The sequence below is a fragment of the Struthio camelus genome, chromosome 4 (assembly GCF_040807025.1).
Source record: "Struthio camelus isolate bStrCam1 chromosome 4, bStrCam1.hap1, whole genome shotgun sequence".
Classification (NCBI taxonomy): Eukaryota; Metazoa; Chordata; class Aves; order Struthioniformes; family Struthionidae; genus Struthio; species Struthio camelus.
In genome coordinates, this window is record NC_090945.1 from 6,130,778 (window position 1) to 6,152,813 (window position 22,036).

A 22,036-nucleotide genomic window follows, 5' to 3' on the forward strand; every position below is an offset into this window, starting at 1 on the left:
CTAGACTGGCATAGACCAGAGCTGCTAAGTACAACAGCCACTACTCAGGAAAGCTAGTTGTTTGAGATACAGAGGGGGGAAAGAAAAAACCCAAAACCTGAACAAGCTCACAAAACAGTCCTTCTTGATTACGTACCCTCTCCTGCCTACTGAAATGTGCCTGGTGCAACAGGCCAGAGATGAACGGACAATAGCATTTGCAACCTGAAACAGCTTTATCTCACCACTTACTGCAACTTCTGCAGAACAGGGAGACAAGAAAGGACTTCGATACTCAAGACACCTACAAGCTACTTCAATTATCAATCTCATTTGCATCTCAGTAGATCAGGGATACAGGCATTTTTGTAGGTTATTTTCCCCTCCTCAACACTTCAAGCATCAACATAACTAGAATCAGACCAGAGTAGTTTGGACTTTTAGGTCAGCTAACTTCTATGAACCTATCTGACATAGTATTTTTGCCAGTCACATCAACCCTTCACTTCCAATAACATACGTTTAATATTCCTCTCTTTCTACTAGGCATATGAGCATAGCCTATAGTCGAAAGCTGTTATATATATGGCTATTCAAACGTACTGACACTGCTTTTTCACATACTGCCTAGGAAGCCTACTGAAGTCAGTGCAAAGCTTCCTTTTACCTTAATTTTCTGATCAAACCCTTATGAACAAAGTAGTCCACATAGTTTAAAAACATAGCAGTGGTCTAACAGCAATTCACCAAGCACCCTGACCAACAGCAGGCAAATGCTTCAGATGGTGGTGCAAGAATTTCTAAGCAGAGCAATATAGCTAATGCCCTCCAAAAAACGTGCCTCATCCCCAATAATAGGAATGATTTAAAATACCAGAAGCAAGCCACCCTTCCCGATTTGGGTCATCTCATCACCTTTGTAAATAGCAATCCTTTTTAGAACCATCTTAAGTTCTTGGCTTCAGTTCTGCTGGCATGTGTTTAGCAACAGCGTACAAAAAGCAGTACAAGAAACGCTTTCCCCCAGACACAGAGGAGGAGGAGAACGCCACCTGCTGGAAACAATGCAGAGAAAGCTGGGGAACAAGTTCTGCAGGAAGGTGAAAAAACACTTATTTTTAAGCAACCAGTTAAGAGATGCATGAATATTTATGCTAGTCTCCAGTTTATATGCAGCAACTATGCTGGAGAGAAACACAGTAGATGCAATTACAAGTCACAGCAGTTACTACCCAAAGTGAATTAAATCAACCAGAATGGTTAAGACTATACTACATGCATGCTCATTACTGGCTGTTGCAAGACAGTTTGTTGTTTTAATTGGTTTGACCCACACCAACTGGTCCTAAAGAACAAAGAGTTCTCATAGGAGATCCCATTTTTTCCCGTAGAAAAACTGTTACAATTTAATTGCAATGACCATCCTGAACTCGGAAGCTCAATATGCCAAGTGAACCAATCATCCCCTGCCTCTCCAGTATCTTTGTATGTAGATTAAGTCAGAACAAAATGAAATTCCACGAGCATCATGCAGAAGTGACTCTCACCAACGCCAAGGGAGTTGCATCTCAGATTTTGTGGGAAATGGAACGGTAAATACGATCTAACTTAGTTCCGTCCGTGAGTTATTTAGGCAGCCTGGCACCAGTGACTGCATTAGTTTTCTCTGCAGACTCCAAGTCAAGTAGACAAAAGCACTGAACATTCTGCTATTTCAGAGCAGAAAGCTCAGCATTATAGGTGTATTGGGGGCTAGCCTTGCATCTGCAACTATGGGAACACTTAAGAATTTCCAAGATTACGTGCAAAGAAAAAACACACCACAAATAGGGGAGCTTTCAGCTTCCAGAGGAAGTGTTAAGCATCTTCAGGTTTGACACGAGACTCCTGTTTGTGACATGGCTTCTTGTTACATGGAATTAAAAAACAAATTTGATTTATTTTTTTCTTTTCATAGGGTAAGATTTGCATTACACCACTTGTTTTCCCTTGTTGATTTGATTAGCAAGTGTGGAAAACATTATGTACTAACAAGTTCTTGGATATTTTATTCTTCATCTTCTGGGTGTTTTTCTTCTTTTTCTTCTTCTTTCTCTACCTGAGGGAGAAGTCCATCAAGGTTCAGCAGCAAACCTTCACTGGTTGAAGATCGAATAACCAGCTTTTGCACAAAAGGACCTAAAAAAAGACAAGGACAACACCAATTCAGTTATTCCATCACTCTTCAGGTCTCTAGGCCGATTTACCTTATTACTAATCTATACTGTGTCAAGCACATGACCAGGACTATACGTGTCATCTAGTCCTTTCAGTACAGGTTATTTCACACACACCTCAGCAGATTGGCTTCAAAATGAAATTCACACTCCCGTGTCACAGAAGGTACTAACTTGGCAGCTACATTATTCCTTCAGCAGTTTACATCACAGCCACTCCTGGGCCTTAGGGCACAAAAATAAAGCTTCATACATTTCACACACACACTCCTTCAAAAAACCAAGTACAGATGAACTCGCTGTGGAATGTGGTCCTGATTGGAGGAAGACAGGTGGAAAGTTTATTAGCAACCTAATCACTTCTTTCTGGCAGACAGACATGCCAGCCTAGGATCATGTTCTCCAAGAAGTGACTTAGGAAGCACGTATACATCTAAGTTTAAAGTGAAAGGTTTCTTTTCTAAAGGTATGAGACTTTCAATTCCATAGGAAACAAAGGGGGGGGGGGGGGAAAGGCATAATTTCATTCCTTGGTACCTGAATATGTAGCAGTTACTTGGAAGCACCCATTTAGACCTTGTGCTTGGCACTTGGTGCTAAAAAAGCATAACAATGCCATAAAGCAAGAGGAAGAATAGATTTCAAGTTGATCAAGACTGAAATGCAATAAATATTGAAGGTAGGCTAATACACAACACTTACTATGTGTAGCAAACAACATTCTTCTAGTCCAACCCTGATCAGCCCTTTTTCTATGTTAAGACTATTTCTACACAGCTCTGTTTACAGTTCCCTATTCACAACAACTAAGCCGTGTTTCTAGCCATCTAGTTCTAGTAAACACGACCATCGGGGCACTGAATTTATTGGCACCCCTCCACCCATCATTAGAGAAGCCAGGCTAGGAGAACCACAAAGCAAGAAATATTACAGTAGGATCCAGAACACTGGAATCAAGCTTGGCCTATTTGGAGCTTAACAATTTAACTAGTCTCCTGCTTATAATCTAAATATTGGTACACGACAGGGCTCACAAGAAACCATTCCTATTTCAGGATGCCATTACCAAACACAGAAGGAGCCTTTTGACAAGAGGAACTACGGAAATAGCTGTCCAATTTCTTTGTAGAAGATAAAAATACAACTCCTACATTACATCCTGAGAAAGCATACTTGGTATTTTTAGTCGTGCATTGGATCAAGTGACTTACACAGGCATGCAGTTTTGTGATAACTGGGCAGCTGCAAGAAGACATGCTATTACGTATGGAAAGCCTGAAAGGAACTAAGGAACAGTAACCTACAACTGCTAGGTCTAAATGATTGATAACTAGCAAGCATATCTAGACTTTATTGTTATAAAGAAGTGTTAAGGATCAAGTTTGCTTAATTAAATATATTTGCCACTTGTAGGAAGCAACTAAGAAGCCCACCACAAGAAGCAAGCTTGATACTACAAAACACAAACAGAAACGCTATCAAATCCAGAACAGCTTATCCTTACTTCACTAGGTTGCTGTAGTTCAGATAGCAACTTGTTAATGCAAAGAACATCCTCACTTTCTGCTTCTAATTACTCATCCCTGGTCACTCAACCCTTACACAAACCTTTGAAAGCTTTCCAGTCCTCTCAAAAATGTATATTTCGCATTTCATAGTCCATTTTTTGTTTGTACAGTAGCTTTTATTAAGAAAGCATCACTGGAAAAAAGGCAAGATAGACTTTTTGCAAGAATTAAACCAGTATTAACCCAAGTTAATCATTTTGTTAGTTTAAATATAAGGCTATTCTTGCATAAAATCATGTTCTTAGATCACTGTTTCCACTCCAGTAACACAGATGACATTTGTTTAAAGTTTATTTCATTATGATAAAGAGCAGACTGCATATCAGTTCAGATTCTTTGCTAAGGAACAATGAGCAAAACCCACAGAAACAAAACAGAATTCATCCTTTTACTCCTTTGTAACCTGATCTTCTGGTTCAGCAGTTTCAAAACCAGCACTAGCAGCTTTGCAGAAGAGTCAGCAGAAATTCAAAAGGCATCTTAGCAATAAAAGAATAGAACGGGCGGTATGTCTTCACAAGCAGGTACCTGACATAGGACTAGATTTAGTTTCAACTAAAGTAACTGCGGGTGGAGTCTAGTTGCAGATCCTTCGCACTCAACTCTAGAGTCATGTCAGTAGGGTAAAGCCAATCCTGAAGATGCCAACGTCTCATTGGGATTTCACTGTGTGGCTACAATTCATTCAAGCATCAACTCTGCAAGCTTAAATTACTATATTATCTCATTTCTTTCCCCAGAAGCTTATGTACTGCTGCAGTGCAACAGGAGTTCACATCAATAGGAAGAGACCCTATTCATGCCCTTACGGACTGGGACGTTCTTGGGCCTCGATCTACCGAGTTGCCTGACAGCTCCCGTGTCCTGTCTCAAAGGAGATAGAGCCACGAGGTCATCTGACGACACCCTGGTTAAGAACACTCATTTCTTCATTTAGTTCGCTTTAACTTCAATTAACTGATGAAAAGAAAGGCTACTTACCATAGCTTGATGGCTTGAATTTGCAGACGTCCTGGATAACTGCATCTAGATTGGCAACTATCTGCTCAGTAGGCATATCCAGCTGGAAAACGATAGTTCCAAGTTAGCCATTGTGAAACTTAAAGCCTAGATAAATACAACTGAGTGGGCTGGGTACGGGTTTGTTCTCTATTAGGGTAGATTTTGTTTCCTCAAATGGTGTCCTCTGTTAAAGGGTTACAAACCCCATTAACAACCTTGGCTAGATGATTCCAAGTATTTTATAGAGTGTTACAGGCTCATCATTATTTTTCTTATTTCTCCTTAGGGCACTAAATTCCCCAAGGCTCTGTGTACCACATGTAGCCTTAAAAGAAGAAATAAAGACAATAGTTTGTACTGGGACAAACAAACAATACATGCACAAGTACTTTGACAAAAATCCTATCAGAAATTAAGCATTTCAGGAGAGAAGCTTTGAAAAGCAGCTGCCAGATTATAAAAGACATCCACTCAAACACAGAACCACCTCAAATTGAAGAGATGTATTACCGGGATTGAACCAAAATCATTAGTGTTGTTTTAAGAAATTCTTCCTCTCTATTTCCTTGCCATTTTCAACATTTCACATAGAAATTCTACCTCTTACAGAAAGTATCTGGAAACATTCCAGCATTAACTCTAAACACTACCTTTTCACACACACGAGTTCTGTATCTACCCTTTTCATGTACCCTAATTCCTGCCCGTGGCATTTTTCACCTTCCAACACACACTTGTCCTGTCCAAGGCCCTTACCTAACAGGGCACTTAGGTGCATCTCACTTGAGGCACATGAGCAGTTTCCACCCCAACTGGGCCAATCACAAATCCCAGGAGTGAGCTAACATCAGTGCCATGAAAATCAGCATCTCCATCCTACCTCACAGACCCATTATCTTAAACCCAAATTGCTGCTGATCCCATCCAGACTCTTTAATAATGAACAGCTTGCGATAAGGAGACATGCCAACCTGAACACCCTCAGATCAAAGCCAGGGCTGGCTGACTTCAGCTCCTGAAGGATTTGACATGCATTTCTTAAATTCAATGTTTTGCTGTTTTAATACCCCGCTACAATACACTTTGTTTGCTGTCTGCTCTCACTCCTATCAACCAGATACCTTCATCTAATTGAAAACCCTGTTGTTTTTCCTGGAGATTGCAGGGTTGGAGCTAAGGAAAAAAACCCAGCATTTTTCATTTAAGTTAACTCTGTCTCAGCAGAGTTCCTAGCAAACACTGGAGTCTCCTCTTCCTTTCCTCACATTCCAAAGTAGCACAAGTAAATTTTAACCAAGACGTTAATTATTTTTCTGTCCACATATGGCTTACATTACAGTAGAAACGCTGTTATACTTCACTACTTTCCTCCCAAACTTGATCCATTAATTCCTGTTCATGCTCTTCTGGCAGGCTTTCAGTCCAAATACAATTCTGCTACACACACCAGTATGCATTCATCTTTCAACCAGTGTTATGTTAATTGCAAAGCGCTCAATCACCCATAAAGCAACAGATGTCAAAAAATCAGTGTTGACTACCGTTATGTATTTCAATTCACTGACAGACTCACCAAGCAGCATGACTTTAAAAAAAATAAAGAACACTAACCTGGAGCCATCTAAACAAAATATTTAATTTACTAATTAGAAACTATACTTCAGATCAAGGTTTGGAACCATTTGTTTCCAAACCTTATACTAAGTTCAAACCTTAACTGACTCTTCAATTGAAGTTAAATGACCTACTTAGCATTTGCAATCTGTAACCCAGTTTAGAAGAATCCATAACATATAGAATTAACAAGATGCTCTAAACGTCAACTTTTAATTCTGTCCTTTATAGGAAGTTATATGTCATTATAAGAGACAATTAACCAATTTCTTCATATTTGAGATATTTATGTATTCTACATTTAGAGAGAGAAAACAGGACACAAAGAAACTTGCGTCCAGGCAGACAACATGCTTTCCCCCAAGAGATTACACACCGCAAGTTACTTAGGTGCCAACAGCTCCATAATCAAGAAAAGGAAGGCTCAAAGGCTTTGAGTATTTCAAAGTAGTTTCCACGTTACCACAGTAACTACTTGCATAGGTACACTCACGCTATACCAGCACATTGATATTTAATTTAATTCAGCCTTACACTGAACTGACAAAGATGCTCTGGACCGCATCTTCAAAGCTGTTCAAGCTACTCAGTTCAGACTGATTTTAACGGGAGCTATGCATCTTCAGATCTGAGCCTTCCTGAAGAATAAGAGTGCCTGCAGAGGGAGTTGCTATAAATGATGTTCTCGACCACTTATTCCTACAAACATAACCTAACCACGCAGTAGCTTACAAAATGATGGTATATACTACAGTCAGAGAATAGATATGACGCAATACCTACTTCTCTCTTGAATGTTTAGGGCACTTCTCTACAGAGCAGCACAAGGCGCTGCAACAAGATTCAGGGAAGTTTTGTTCGTTTTCAAGTAAAGAAACAGGTTATATGTACACCTTTAAAGATGTGTCCATCTCTGCTGCCTAGTCAGATATTGCCCATAAATATTCAGTGCTGCGGAAGTTTCACCAAAACAGATCATGTTCAAAACTTCACTCATGAAGTGCCAATGCTTCTAATGCCTAGCAGATCTTTAGAAGGCTGCAACTGCACATATAAACAAGAACATATTAAAAAAAAAAAAAAAAAGGTGTTTGCTAGCTAAATATGCAAAAAAAGAACAAAAATACGTCCTGCAATTAAAACACCAGCCTTCAGCCCAAAACTACTTTTTGAAATTGTATTCACAGTTATTCTCACAAGAGATCAGTCAGGTCACCAGATCTGCACAATGGACTCAACTATAAGGCAGTTCAAATACAACACATTATGAACACATTATGGAAGTGGAGGTCGTAGCAGGGCAGAAAAAACAGTAAGATAAAGCTGACCGCTCAAAGTTAAGGTCATGCATCAAGTAACATAATATACACAGCTACACGTCAGGCACTGTACTTTGCAGCTGACTTACTACATGTCACACAAACCCCAAGATGGGGCTTTTACTACAAACTGCACAAAACCAAAAGCCATGCCCAAGTAAACCAAACAACAGCGGCGCTTCTCTGAAGGTATCTATCACTTGCCTCTATAGAATAGAAATAGCGTCTTTTCCAAAATTAGCAAGGTTTCTGATAGGTTTCTTTCTACAGCCATCTATAGAAATAATAGAACTGAAAGCTTCATGCAGTTTCAATTAAGTGACAGAGCAGTGAAGTAATCCCTCCTTTTGCAAATTTGTCAGAAAAGTGGCGCTCATCTCATTTTTGATGAGTACAGTTTCAAAGAAACTGTACTTTAACACATCAGTTATTAACAAGCAGAAAAATCCCTTTGGCATTTTGACACTACTGAACCAATCCGAGTCAATTTTAGTGTAGTATGAAGCAATTTCTAGAGGCAAACCATGTTTTAAGATAGCTGTTGACTTAGCTGTGCTGTACCTGTAAAGTAAATGAAATATTCCATGGCAGACATGCATATAGGACTCAAACTGCATTTTTCCTCATAAAAATGAGTCTGCCTAGAAGAAATATGAAATACGCAAATACAAAGTCAGCAAATCCAACTTGGCTTATTCCTGTGTCCAGTGAGCGTCTTGCAATGCTCACCTGAGCCATCAAGCTGTTTTACTCTCCCCTTCTCCAGGAGGAAGGGAATACAGGCAACAGCCCTTTTCTTTGCATGCATAACTCTCCAAAAGGTATTTTCACTTCAGAGTTACTTCCCACCACATACAAGAAATCTAAAGGAGGAAAAAAAACTTAAGCCTGTCTCACACTGACATTTCCCATACTTGCAGCCAACAGCATAAGAGAGTAAACCATGCAATAACCTACACTCCTACCATAATCCATTCCAGAGAGCCAAGTACAGCAAGATAGATGAGCCCATTTCCCATTCCCTGAGCTAATTTTCCTTTTTCTGCCTGTCTCTTTATGAGGTAGCCAGAATGAACATACATTAGCACTGATCCAGCCAATGATTTCCCAGCCTTTGCCACAGCTGACAGCTTCCCACATAAGAAACCATGAGGGCTCAGCCTCCCACAATAAAGGCTGCAATACTGAGGAAATTATGAATTTTAGCACCTTTACTCAGAACTCCGGTTCTGTTTTTTTTCCCCTAATGGCTTATACCAAAGACATTTTCATATGGCTCCCTTTTGTCTCCCCGATAAGTCACAAAGTGTCCTTTCCCAAAAGGAAACTGGAAATTTTTATGGCTTTATCTCAAGGCACCTAAGAGGCCTGGGCTGCCAGGTGACCATTTAAGCAGAACACTAGATCAGTTCTCAAAGCTGTAAGCTCAGTTAACCTGCTGTGGTATTAAATTAGAAAAAAGATCTATCCTGAATCCGCTAACAAGAGAAACAAACTAACAAGAACAGAAAACCCAGAGATGTCAACCGTCTTGGCTTTGACTACTTCAACAGGAAGGCCTGGAAATCCAGCTACCTGCAATATTTGCAATTTTTAATTTGGTCATATGCAAGAAGTGTCCTTGCAGACATGATTTAATAGGTTTGTTTTCTAACCAAGTATTGTCTCCGCCCTGCCTAATAAAGATCAGAGCCCTGCTTTACCTTTCAGCTTATAGCAACGGTGAGACAGCAAGCAATTATTAACAGTGATAAAGCGACCAGGACCCCATAGCATCACATAACCTCTCTGTGTCTACGCAATGTTCAAGACAGACTAGATTTCCTCTTACTTTCAAAGAGTACTTGACTCTGCTCAACCCTACCAAAAAAAGAGACCCTCAAACGCCTCAATACAAAACGTTAAGTGAACCTATTTTAAAAGCTGGGTTAGAGCTACTCCTAAGAGATTTTATTTTTCTTTGCAGGAGTATATTACAAGAATAAGTCTTTGCCATTATTCTGCCAAATCAAGCATCTTTCGTTGAATAGCGAGGGCATGAAGTGGAACATCTCTCTGCGTGCACAATCAAAAAGCCTCTAAACAGATAAGTGCTGACAAACATGGCAGATGACCAACATTTCTACAACATTCATGAAAACATCAAGGACAGTGAAAACAAGAGCAGAGTACTGACCTGTTTTGTCTTGCCTTGATTTCACAGGCTTTGCTAGATTATGAACCTTCCTGAGAAGGACAAAGTCCTAAGGCTCTGCAGGAGCCTATAACCTGGATGCTGCAAATACCATTTTCTCATCCCGCCATTCGAGCTGGAAGCATTTCTGAGGTAGTAGTCTCATGCAGTATACAGGGGAAAAAGACCCATAGGCCTAGAAGGGCCACCCTTACTAAGGCTCAAGTTTAGCCCTTAGTTCTCACATTCTCCTCAAAAATGATGTTTCCTACTCCTAAATTTGCTAAAACTTGTTCACATGCTTGGTCCACTGTTCTGTTCCAAGTTCAAGCCTTTGGCCAATTAATATGAGATTACCTTTGAGACACATCACAGCCTTTTTTTAAATGAGGATATTGTTCAGGTACAGTCCAATACACACCATCAAGACCTAAGCAACTCCTAATCCTGTAGCACACGCTCATCTCTTCAGCTCTCACTGAAGTACATAATATAAGGCAGAGTGTCCCTCTTAATCTTGACCTGGCCATAGATTGAATCCTTTAGAAATAGCTCCTTGAACAGCTTCCCAGGGAAGCAAGCTTTTACATCCGAGATCTGGAACCGAGAACAGCTCAGAGAGGTAACAGACAACTGTTAGAACCTATGCTTTTCACATTACTCCCTTCTGTCCTCCTGATAAATCTTTTTCTACTTGCAAACATTTCAAAATGCAAAAGCAAGTACCTCATTCACAATTGATTTTTTTTTTCCTTTTTACAAGTTCAAAAGTTCTGACACACCCCTTTCTTTAAATAAAGGGGACACTGACATTTATGACCTACATTCACATCCACAGAGGAGGGAGGAAGATGCTCTTTCTAGATGTTATTTCTATTTCTACATTTCTATCTTGTTTCCTGCCTAAATTCTCAATTCCCATGCACTTCTACCTTCTGTATCCAGAACCGTGGAGAATTCTGGTCTGGTACACATCTCTCCACAGTTATAAGCATGTGAATAAAATTGTCTTCCTGTCAACACGCCCTTTCCTTTAAAAAAGGAAAAAAAAATCCTTTAAAACAAACCTTGGAATTGGATTTCTTGAAATAACCTTAATCCATTCCATAGAAGAATCAATTCCCAGGCAACTCTCTGGACAGATATGAAGAGAGACAAGAGATTGCTGCTTAGTGTCACATTTGGATTCATGTTTCTATAGACAACAAATCCAGTTAGAGAGAAAGAACATGTCATGGTGGTCAACAGCACACTATCCAGTTGCAAGAGCTACGTCAAAATCCACAAAAAGTCACTTTAAGCTGCCCTCTGCAGGTAGTATCATTCCGACAGATGCCCTGAACATCCCCAATTCTTTCTTTTCACTTTAAGCTCCATTTCTCAAAATAATATTTCACATTCTCAGTTTTACCACTTCAGATTACATAATTAAACCTAACTGCTGCCAGTTTTTTTTTTGGCTTCTCAAAGACATCTCAATTATTTACTACACATAGGAAAAAAAAACACTGAAGCTGCTGACTTGTGTGGGAGTGCAGCGCTATATCAAGCCATTGGCCATAATTGAACTAACAAGCAACAGAAGACAGCAGCACTAAAGGGAAAACATCTCTGAGAAAGGCCAACTTGGCAGAGACCCAGAAACATCTATGCTGTTTGGAATACAGGAACGGATCTTAATCACTTTTGAATTACACAGAAGCATAATTTTCTAATGGTCATTTTAAGAAGCTCTTGATTTAGCAGTGTGCAGATACGCATACCCATTCAAGGCTTCCCAGAGCCTTGCCTATACTAATGAGATTTCCTTCCAGCATCACTGCACTAACAGTAGCAAAACTAGGTCAGAGTAGCTAGAAAGGGTGGAGATGCTTTACTCAAGCCAGATTCATCCTTCTGCTCACAACTCCCAGAACACACCACAGTGATAGAGTAACCTCTGCTATGCAGCCAATATTAACTTAACATAGATGAACTTCCTGCATACAAGTACACCCCAGTCATACTATTTGACCTAAGATCAAGAGCTCATTCACAAATAACTGCTATTTATTACCAGAAGAGCCTCCTCGAAACAGTACAGAACAACAAAAAAATGACAACACAAAATGACATCCCTGACTGCACTAAATCTTTCAAGTGCTACAGAATTGTAGGGGCAGAACTGCCTAGTTACAGAACGTGAGGTACTGGGTAACACCAGGAACATTTAACGTTAACAACGGGACTTGCTTTACGTTTCAGAAACTCTAACTACTGCTGTATGAAGCTATACCAAGCTGATGCAACTGCAGTTTTGCCAAATGCTGTTAAACCAGAGTTCTTCATTTACCTTCGTTAAAAAAAACTAATTTCTTCCTTAACAATGCTAAAGGAAGCTTTACAAGACGTTTCAGTTGCAGGTATTTCAAGCTGATCTACAGTATAATACAGTTTGTTTCAAACCACCTGAAGTTTAAAGATACAAAAAAAAAAAAAAATAGAGTTACAATACTTGAAACCAGCATAGATCTATGGGTTCTGTCTTCCACACGCTCCTATTAAAGCTATACACAGCTGAAACTATTCCCTACCTCTGCAAAACTTTAATATACAACACACCTTGGGCAAGTAGTCCTGAGAACCTCAGTTTCAAATTCTGTAAAGAGCAAGATGCACAACTTGCCACAGCTAGCCAGACTTAACAAGCTACCTTATCTCTAACACTGCCAGACAAAACTTCAGGGATTAGAGGTCTTGTCAACTTCCTTTCTGCACTGTTACCAGTTAAAAAAAGCTACAACTCAGGCAAGGCACACAGACAAAACAGAATGAAAAATAAAATAAGATGTAGAGCAAGGAAAATAAGGGAAACAAGTAAGGGAGGGGGGAAAAAAAAAGAGCCTTGAACAAGAGGAAAAGATCCTTTTACATAAACTGCCTTCTTAAAAGAAGAGATGCCAAGATATAGACAAGTTTTGTGATACTTAGTGTGATACAAAATAAACAGTTTTTGTTTTATATCAGGTCATTTCAGAGGTTTTCAATATTAAATTAGTCTTTAATTATTAGGTTAAATAAAGCCAATTATTTTTGATCCACCTGTGCATACTGACCACTGACTTACAACCCCCAGTTTATGTACTGAATAAATAAAATATGCTTTATTTTACCCACAGAAATGGAAAGGAGGAGAATCTGTTCAGATCTCATGAGTCGTGAGGAGATTGCTAAGTACATATCACTTATTCAACTTACATCCTATTTCATTCAGCACTACCATTCATTGCCAATATAGTGGCAAATACAGATTCCATTTCTGACATCCTTAGCCACTTACCATGAGGTACATCTTGCTCTCGGTGTTACTGGAGCCTATTTTCATTACTACATGTTAACAACATTTTTTTCCTTCTATTTAAAATTAGCTCTGGCTCTGCTCAGTAGAGAAAACTTAAGAACTCGGTACACAACTTACTCTTGCTATTCTTGTCTTGATTAGACGCTCATCTTCTACTGCATACTCAAGGCCTTCTCTAAAGAGCTGCAGCATTTGGGGAATATCATGACCCATGGAATCTAATTTAACAAGAAACAGATAGAAAATAGTTTGAGTATTGTTCATCAGCATGGCAAAGCCTAAGAGCAGCAAAGGGAGAATTCAATGTTTCAGTCGAGGCAATTAAACAAGAAACTCCCAAGCAAGTACAGCTTCAAGCTGCTGTTCAGCTGCCCAAGCAAGAGCAGGGCCCTCTCCGGAGTTCCACCTAAGTCATTCTCCCTCTTCCATCTTTCTCCATGCATCAGTGCACATGAATAGCTACTATAGTACAAAACATGTACTAGAGACTTCACTTCAAGTAAAGAACTTATGAAGAACACGCTAGGTGTATTAAAGTTCTGCTGTGTAATTAAAGTAGCTTGGAACACTGAAATCTAAGGAGTTAAGGTTAGAACGAGCACCAAGTATTCACCTTAAAAAAACAAGTTGTCTACAACTACGTTAACAGCAAGATTACACACTACCTGAAACACAGTAGCCTAGTTGAGCATTTCTGCAAGTCAACATAGCTTTTTCTGATTGCTATCTCAGCTGCAGGGGCTCATTTGGTGGATTTACAGTATCACTACTCAATCCCTTCAAGTACAAATATTATTTTTCCCACATGTGCTCTGATGACGAAGAGAAATCAGATGTCAATAACCTGCAAAGCAAACGAACTTGGAATGGCACGATATAGCTGTCATTAGTAGCAAAAAACATCTGGAGTATTCTGTTGCAATGCTTTGGACAGGTTAATAGGCTTGCCTCAAATGTTTACAAGACTAAAAACATTGCCTGCAGCTTGTAAAAACATCGCAAAGACAGCTGGGGCAGGAAGTAAGAGATAGAGTTTGAGATGCAATATTCCACACAGTTGGCACAGACTCAGTAATATTTGAATAGCATCTTTTTTTCCCCCTCCCCAAGTTAGAAATAGAACCCTTAAGCACAGTTACAAATAAAGGGAGTCTGCAAGGGAGGACAAAGGTACTTAGAGACTGATGTTTGTTGCTATCAGAAACTTGACCCAAAGAGGGAATTTCTTGAGCATTATTGAAAAAGAGATCATACAGTTAAGGAAACAGATTGTACTAAGGAAAAGCATGAAGAACAATGCTGTTCGGAACTCCTGGATAAACAGAAGGAGCAGTAACAGTCACGAAGCTAAGCTCAAAAAAAAAAATTGTGCAACGGTTGCACATCTACCTCAGTGAAGCCATTTTCTTTAAGGGTTTCTATTACGTTCTATTACATTCATAATCACAAGTATAGGAGCAACTAGTTGACAAACTTATCTTGACTCTAATCCCATGCTTGTGTCACTTGTACAGGAAATTCAACAGTACTAGATTTTCAAAAGGCAACTCTTATCAGAGAGAACTAAGTGGCCCTTGGTTACATGCAATCCCAAATACGCAGTGTCATTCTATTTCCTCATTAAAAACACGCTAAATCTTGTTCCAGTATTCCAGATTCCAATACTTTATATTTATGAAAAAGAATCCCTTCGTACTTCTTTTTGAGCTTGGGTATTTTCTTCTTAGCTTGCTCTTCAATGGTATTAGTTTAGGCATTATTTCAGGAACAGCTACATAGAAGTCCACTTGTATTTCATCTTCCAAAATCTGCAATTAAAAAAAAATAAATATGTTTAGGAATTAATGACTTCGGTAAAAAGACAGATCTACAAGCATATTAGAGAACCCATTATCTCGTTCCTGGTTTTGTCTGCTCATTTCAATACAGAGTTTGCTGAATATGAGATTCCTTGCTCCTCCCTCCTCCTCCATTCACTGTTATCAGTGAGGATGTTTAATTTGCACAGCTCTTGAAAAATAAATACCCATTTGATTAATTCAACTCCTCCTACAATGGCAGCTCCATTCTCCCGAGCTATTTCAGCTTCTTCCTTTTTCTGTTAAAAAGAAAAAAAAATATTAGTAACATCTAGACTACCAACTAATTGGTCATTATCAGTATCACCGGAAAGGTGATTCATCTTAGACAATCGGGTGTAAAAATAAGTTATTCATAACAAAAACAGCCCGTCTAAATGGTCAAAGACAACCAAAGACTAAAAATCTGACACTGGGGATTTCATATAAGAACTGCAACTCCAGCTTGCTCCAGGTTCTCATAAGAAGCAATAGTAACATCTGCAGCTCATTTCTTCCAGTAGACAGCAATAACAGAACTGTTCAGGAAATGTGACCAATCTCACATGTCCTTTCTCTCCTACCTTCACCCTCTGGAAGCTGCAACCAACCATCCACTAGATGGAGTCAGCCTTTTGTTACTCAAAGCAAAGCATGGAGCATGCTACTGAAAGCCAGTGTTAATTATCTCTTTAGGAATAAGGCTGTTCTACTTTAAAAGGTACGTACTTTCCATCTTTCACTTCAAAGAACACGTATAACGCAGCCTCAGCTGTCCCTCTGCAAGGTTTCATTACTAGTAGTCTCTAATATGGAAAGGAAATACTGATATGGGAATATCAATTTTATACAAACTCTAGCTCAGCTTTTGACACAGCAGATATTCGCGTCTCAAACTCACAATGACATTTTCTTACAGAAATGAACCAAGTAGCTCTACACTTCCCACCTGAAAGCACTGCAAGGTGTTCTGGTTGCTTAGCTTTTCATATATATTCCTTCATAAGGGAGGACATATCTTACCCCACGTGAATTCGTAGTAGAGAAGGTTTTGAGATACAGCGCTAACCAACTCTGCATGCTTAGATCTTCAATCAGCTGCTAGTTCTACAGGAAAATTCTTACCTTGTACCTTATGTGCCAAATTTGACAGAGTTGTCCAAAGGGTAGTCAGCTAAACCCATGATATTTCTCTAGGGCAGTCTTATACAGATGTATGCATGTTCACTTTGTTAGTGATTCAAAAGTCTGAAGTCCCAAGTCACCATTAGTTTTGGTCTGTTAGCTGGCAAAGCACAACAGCTAAGAGGCTGAAACCAGCTTCATACAGGCACTGCAACTGCTCTTCACATAATATCTCATTTGTTAACTGCTAGCATATTAACAGAGGGTTTGGGGGACAGGGTTACATTCTTTAGGGTTTTTCTGAGGAAGACTTGCTTCCCCTCCCTGCCATGGGATCCTTTTACAACACAAGTTACCATAAATAGCAGACAGTTCTGTTCTGCACTGCTGACTAAGAAAATGAGTTTAAGACTGCTGCGGTGGACACTGACTGCTACACTAAATGGTCGGTATTATATTTACTCAAGTTTTTATTCTATACTATCTGCCAAAAAAAAAAAAAGAGAAACTTCTTTTGTTTCTAATCCTTATCTCAGAACTCTCCACAAGCAGAAACAGAGATGAGAGAGTTGGTTAGAAAATTATTAACTAGTCAGAAGAGAAGACACTTACTCTGATTTATTAGAGACAGGAAGAAGCAAAATACCAGCACCTCCCTCGTACCAGCTCTGCGCAGTATTAAAAGAATAAGATGTTTTTACAAGCACGCACAAAAGAAACCACATTAAGGTACTCCAACTGAATATTTTTTGCTTCCTTATGGTGAATTCCCTAACATTGTTTTCTGCAAGAAAAATTCTGTTTCTGCCAGACAATCTAACAGCTTTCTGAGTTCAGTCATACAAATTTAAAGCCTTTACAGAAAAAGAGCAACAGCAGCAGCCAAGAATTTGAAAGTAAGATGACCACTGTCTTGCCTGCAAAACAGTGAAAGAAGTCTACCTCAATTCATTCTAAGCTTGCAACACCCTGCCGGGGGGCAGGGGGAAGAGTTTGATGCATGTTTGTCAGTGTGTTTCCCTGGTTTTACTCCAACAGGCTGAACATAAGCAAATGGAAATAGAAAACGATTCCACGAGTAATTTGCATTCTACGTTCTAATAAAGAGACTTGAGCAGGGAGGTTAGATTAACAAACTTAAACCATCTCTCGCTTAGTCACATCTATGCGGATATCAATGATTACTCCTTAGGTCCATTACTAGAATATTCTACATATATGTAAACACGCATCAAGACGAAGGAAATCTCAAAAGGTACATGTAAATACATCAAGATACTGCTGAAAACAAACCCTAAACATGAGTTCTGTAAAGCATTTGCAGAATCTTCTGAACAGTACAAGTATGAGAACTGGTTGCGTTGTACAAGCATGCTATAAACATAACTGAAGTAATCCACCTTTACCCACCTCCGTGAAAACCAAAACCTTATTCACTTCATCTGTAAAACGATATGGAAGAAGAACAATGCTTGCAAATGGATCCACCTTTTTCTAAAAAGAAAATGAAAAAAAATTAAGACAAAAGAATCAAAACCATAACTTCAGGGCAAATCGTAGTAAATAGCTTGGCCAACACAACTGCATGGAGTTAGGCCCCCCCAAAAAACAAACTTACCTACACGAGGCTCATAATGAAAAAGCACTATAAGCATACATTTTGACTACATTTCAAAGTCTAGTATATAACATGAATAGCTTCTAGGCTATATCTACTTAACAGAGGGAAAATTATTTACGTTAGTTTCCTAAGAGGAAGGGTCTGGGATCAGCAACCTAAAGCATGATACTGCTACTGTGTTCAAGTTCAGTCAGTGATAAGCTGCATACAACTACACCACCTAGATGTTTATCTAAATTAAGTTTCTGATTTAACAGCCAATGCAAAACATCAGCAAGCAACGCATCTCTCACCAGGCCTTAAGAACTGCCCACCACCACCAGAAGCAGAAGCAAGGACACTACACTTCTTGAAGTAAACAATTTATTTCCTAGTTCTAAAGGACAGCTGGTATACCAAGGGGACTTTTATGTACACAAGGAAAGAAGTAGCCTTTATTCTGAACAGGCCAGCGGTTTCCTACCTATGGAGGAAACAGAAGGAATTTCAAGAAAAGACTAAACCATGCTAGACACCTTAGCAAAAGGAAAGATAGGCTATGGAAGCTAAAATATTCCACTGACAAGACACACACAGGTTCGATTCCTGACAGCCGCCAAAGAAACGGAGAGGGCAAGAGATGTCACCTAGCACAGAGAGATTCACCGTGCTTTCTCTGATTTCTTCACACCCATGTCTTCTGAAAAACTTTAGAGACATGAATCCAAGCCAGGTAACCAGACAGCAGTAAGGCACTCCCTAAACAGCCAATCTAAAAATTAGGGTCTTCCAGCTTAACTGGAATGCCATGCCAAGGTAACAACTCTGCTCTGAATTCGAAGCCAGTCTGTCACACAGACCAGGAGCGGAACAGCTGCTACTACAGTTGTGAAGGTAAGTAGAAGCATCTTCCAGGAATCACTGAGGATGCCAGTAACTCTTTCCTGCAGTCATGTAATTTGGTACATGCATGAACCCCAGAGGTTCCAGGAAACAGAGCATAAAATAAGGTAAAATAAGGTCCTTTCTATGTATTTCTTCCTTCTCTGTATATACTTCCCTTCCACTGACTCTTGATTTAAAAAAAAAAAAAAACAAACACACACCCACACCCACAAGTGGTGTACATTCAGCATTCCCAACCGTAGCAGCAAAACCATCACATGGGAATAAAAAACAGCATACTTCCAAAGGGCATGACTAGCAAAAAAGAACAAGGTGTGGACAGAGATGGGAAAAATGTGTTTGTCTTTACACTTCTCCCCATACCAGTTATTCCCACCAATACCAGTAAGCTTATAACTACAGAGCTATCAAACACAGTATGGGTGAAAAAGCATTGGAAACATTACAGAAAAGATGCATGTCATGTTATTAAAAATGAGCACGTTTACAAGTTAAGTTGAAAGCCCTAGACAGACATAAAGCTTATTTTGATCACTTCTGCTTGGACTTGAGTTGCAGTCACAGGACAGCCTGTCTTCAGATGTGTTCATGACTCCATCCTCACTCCATGAATCTGAGGGATGTTTATTGCATACACGTGGGTCAGGACTCAGTGTCACCTGCAAAAGTGCTTAATATTCTGACAAACAGGGAAGCTGCAGGAGACAGCTGAGAAGGCCAACATCAACGTTTACACTACACTTAAAACACACCCTTGCAGCGTTGACATGAAAATTTGTAACCACTTCCTATTTACCTTCTTCTGTAATGCCATATCCAGAGTTATGTTAACATACACATACTGTTTTGGGTAAGTGAAGTCCAACTCCTGAAATTTCTTTAGCATACCCACAGCCACTTCTACATCATAGGATGGCCGCTCATAACACCATGTTAAGTATACATCATCCACTGGCTTGCTCATCAGCGGCTGTCTGATAGTTCTCTTTTTCTTTTTTGTTTCTTCCTGCTTAGGCTTCTGTGAACTTTTCTTTGCAGTTCTGAGACAAAGCAAATAAAAAAAAAAAGACATATTAGCTCATCAACCAAAGCATTTGGCACATGTTCCAAAAGCAACAGATACCATCATGTGTCAGTTACTGCCTAATCATTAGTTACCATGATAGGCACTGCACACAGAACCATGAATAACATGCCTAAATTAAGCTTAATAATGCCTTCTTTTCAGATGTCTGAAACAGAAATCAAACATTCAAAAATGAAAAGCTGTGAAGAGAACTAAGCACCACAAACAGTATAGTCACATTTGTGCAGCACCCAATCGAGTCAATAAGCCCTTAATGTATCAAAGCAGAACCACTTTAAGACAACACACAGACCTTTACAGGTCTTGCCCCAACAGGGCTTGTACCAGGCATTGTGCCTGGGTTGCTTCCGAATCTCAGTAAACCCTACACACCTTCCCAGTAATCAGAAAAAGGCCCATCAGCTGTGGTGCAGGTTTTGCCCCCCCCCCCCCCCCAGTGCAACACAGCAGTCTTGCCTTCGCTCACAAGGGAGGTTCTTCCCTTTCCCCAGATCGTTCTATACATGCTTAATGAGTAGAAGCCCCAAATCTTTATTTTGCTACCTATTTTAAAACACTCGCAAACCAACAAAAACAAACAAACAAAAAGTTACAGGAATAGAAGAGTACTTCTATTTGAAGAGCTCTCTGTTCCAGTTTGAACTATAGCGAAGAGGTAACAACACTTCAGAACACTTCACGTGCAGTATGCTTCACTGTTCTGCACACAGAGTTAATTTTTCCTTCTTCTACTTATGCAGTAGTGTCATACTTAAAGAAACAGTAAGCAAAGCCGTGAAAAACAGATGGAAGGGAAAAGATGAATTGTTTGAAACCAATTTCCTAAGCTCCCTAGCTTTCATAGTGACACTATCCGTTTAGCTGTAATTCAGCCATACGTTCTCAAAAATACACTACCAATAAATGGAATAAGTCTTTCCCCAGAGCTGTTACACATGGTATTTCAAGAGCATCAGTAAAACCCTCTGAGGGGCCCCAGCTCGGCTGTTCTCCCCCCAGCCCGGCTCCCTGGTCGACAGCCGCCCGGAAGGAGCCCCTAACGCCGGCTCGGCCGTTACAGCAAGGCCCGAAGCACCACCGCGACCCACCGAGGCGCCCTTACACGGGGTTTTAGGGGCCCGCCCCGCTGTCGGACGGAGACGCACTCACTTGGCGGCAGCGTAGGGCCTGCCGAGCGGCGGGGCGGCCGGGAGGCACCGCTGGAGCCCGAGAGGAGGCGCCCCGCGACGCGGCGCCAGCACTGCGAGAAAACGCAAAAGGGAAAAAAAAAAAACAAACGCCTCAGACGGGCCCGGGGCCTCCCGCGGGCAAACGCCAACAGTCGCCCGCCGCCCCTCACAGCACCAGCCCCCACCCCCACCGACCAGGTGGCTGCCGCAGGCCCGAGCCTTACCCCCCCCCCCCCCCGTTACAACCGCGAGGCGGCCGAGCCCCATCACCTCGCCACAAGCAGCGCCCGGCCGCCCCCGCCGCCGCCATCTTGCCGGGCCGCCGCGGTGCAGCGCGCAAAGCGGTCCCCGGCGGCGGGCGGAAGCGCCGCCGCGGTGCCACCTCCATAGCCGTCCGGCGCAGCTGGCCCGAAGCCCTGGCCGCGAGGGCCGCGGTCGGCTTGGGCCGGCCCAGAGCGCTCGCGGGGCCGGGGGGGGGGGGCGGGGGCGGGGGCGGGACAGGGCCCTCCGCGCCTGCAGCGGGGCTGTGAGTGAGTGTGAGTGTGCGTGTGTGAGCGTGAGTGTGCGTGTGTGCGTGAGCGTGTGTGTATGAGAGTGTGTGTGTGAGTATGAGTGTGTGAGAGTGTGTGAGTGTGGTGACACAACTCTGTGTGTGCACGCGCGTGTGTGTGTGCATGTGTGCGTGTGAGAGAGTGTGTGTGTGTGTGTGGTGACACAACCCCATGTATGTGTGTGTGTGGTGACACAAACCCATATGTGTCTTGTGTGTGGTGACACAGCCCTGTTTTGGGGGGGGGGAGGGTGAAACAACTGTGTAGTGACACAACCGTGTACAAGTTCTGACAAAACCCCATGTGTGTGGTGACACAACCCCATATGTGTGCACGTGCAGACAAAACTGTGGTGACACAACTCTGTGTGTGTGTGTGTTGACTCAACCCCAGTGTGTGTGGTGACACAACCGTGTCTGTGTGTGTGTGTGGAGACACAACTGTGTGTGAAATGCTCCTGTGTGTGGTGACACAACCCTGTGGGGGGAGTGTGTGACACAACTGTGTGTGTGTGAAATGCTCCTCTTGTGTGTGGTGACACAACCGTGT

General features: G+C 41.1%; 1 protein-coding gene across 3 annotated transcripts; it reads right to left on the bottom strand.

Annotated features, from left to right (window-relative positions):
* Window positions 1-1,269: 1,269 nt before the first annotated feature.
* MRPL1 (mitochondrial ribosomal protein L1) lies at window positions 1,270-21,387 on the bottom strand. Of its 3 annotated transcripts, none has more exons than XM_068941181.1 (9): window positions 21,207-21,387; window positions 20,917-21,007; window positions 19,477-19,720; window positions 17,585-17,668; window positions 15,238-15,309; window positions 14,908-15,019; window positions 13,329-13,429; window positions 4,745-4,826; window positions 1,270-2,157 (listed from the first exon to the last, which is right to left on the bottom strand). In XM_068941181.1, the coding sequence occupies exons 1-9, from the start codon at window positions 21,322-21,324 to the stop codon at window positions 2,027-2,029; spliced, it is 1,035 nt and encodes a 344-aa protein (XP_068797282.1). In that variant the 5' UTR covers window positions 21,325-21,387; the 3' UTR covers window positions 1,270-2,026. The 3 variants fall into 3 exon arrangements, with proteins under 3 accessions (XP_068797282.1, XP_068797283.1, XP_009685543.1); XM_068941182.1 differs by having other exon boundaries at window positions 1,899-2,157; window positions 20,870-21,007; window positions 21,207-21,308; XM_009687248.2 differs by lacking the exons at window positions 20,917-21,007; window positions 21,207-21,387 and adding an exon at window positions 20,377-20,517 and having other exon boundaries at window positions 1,899-2,157.
* Window positions 21,388-22,036: the final 649 nt, after the last annotated feature.

Bases quoted from the DNA above. Each gene is read 5' to 3' on its own strand.
- MRPL1 (XM_068941181.1), bottom strand. From the start codon at position 21,324: ATGGAGGTGGCACCGCGGCGGCGCTTCCGCCCGCCGCCGGGGACCGCT. The intron at 21,008-21,206 runs GTGATGGGGCTC...GTTTTCTCGCAG, and splicing joins CGGGCGCTGCTTGTGGCGAG to TGCTGGCGCCGCGTCGCGGG. The intron at 17,669-19,476 runs GTAAATAGGAAG...TTTTCTTTTTAG, and splicing joins ATATGGCATTACAGAAGAAG to AAAAAGGTGGATCCATTTGC.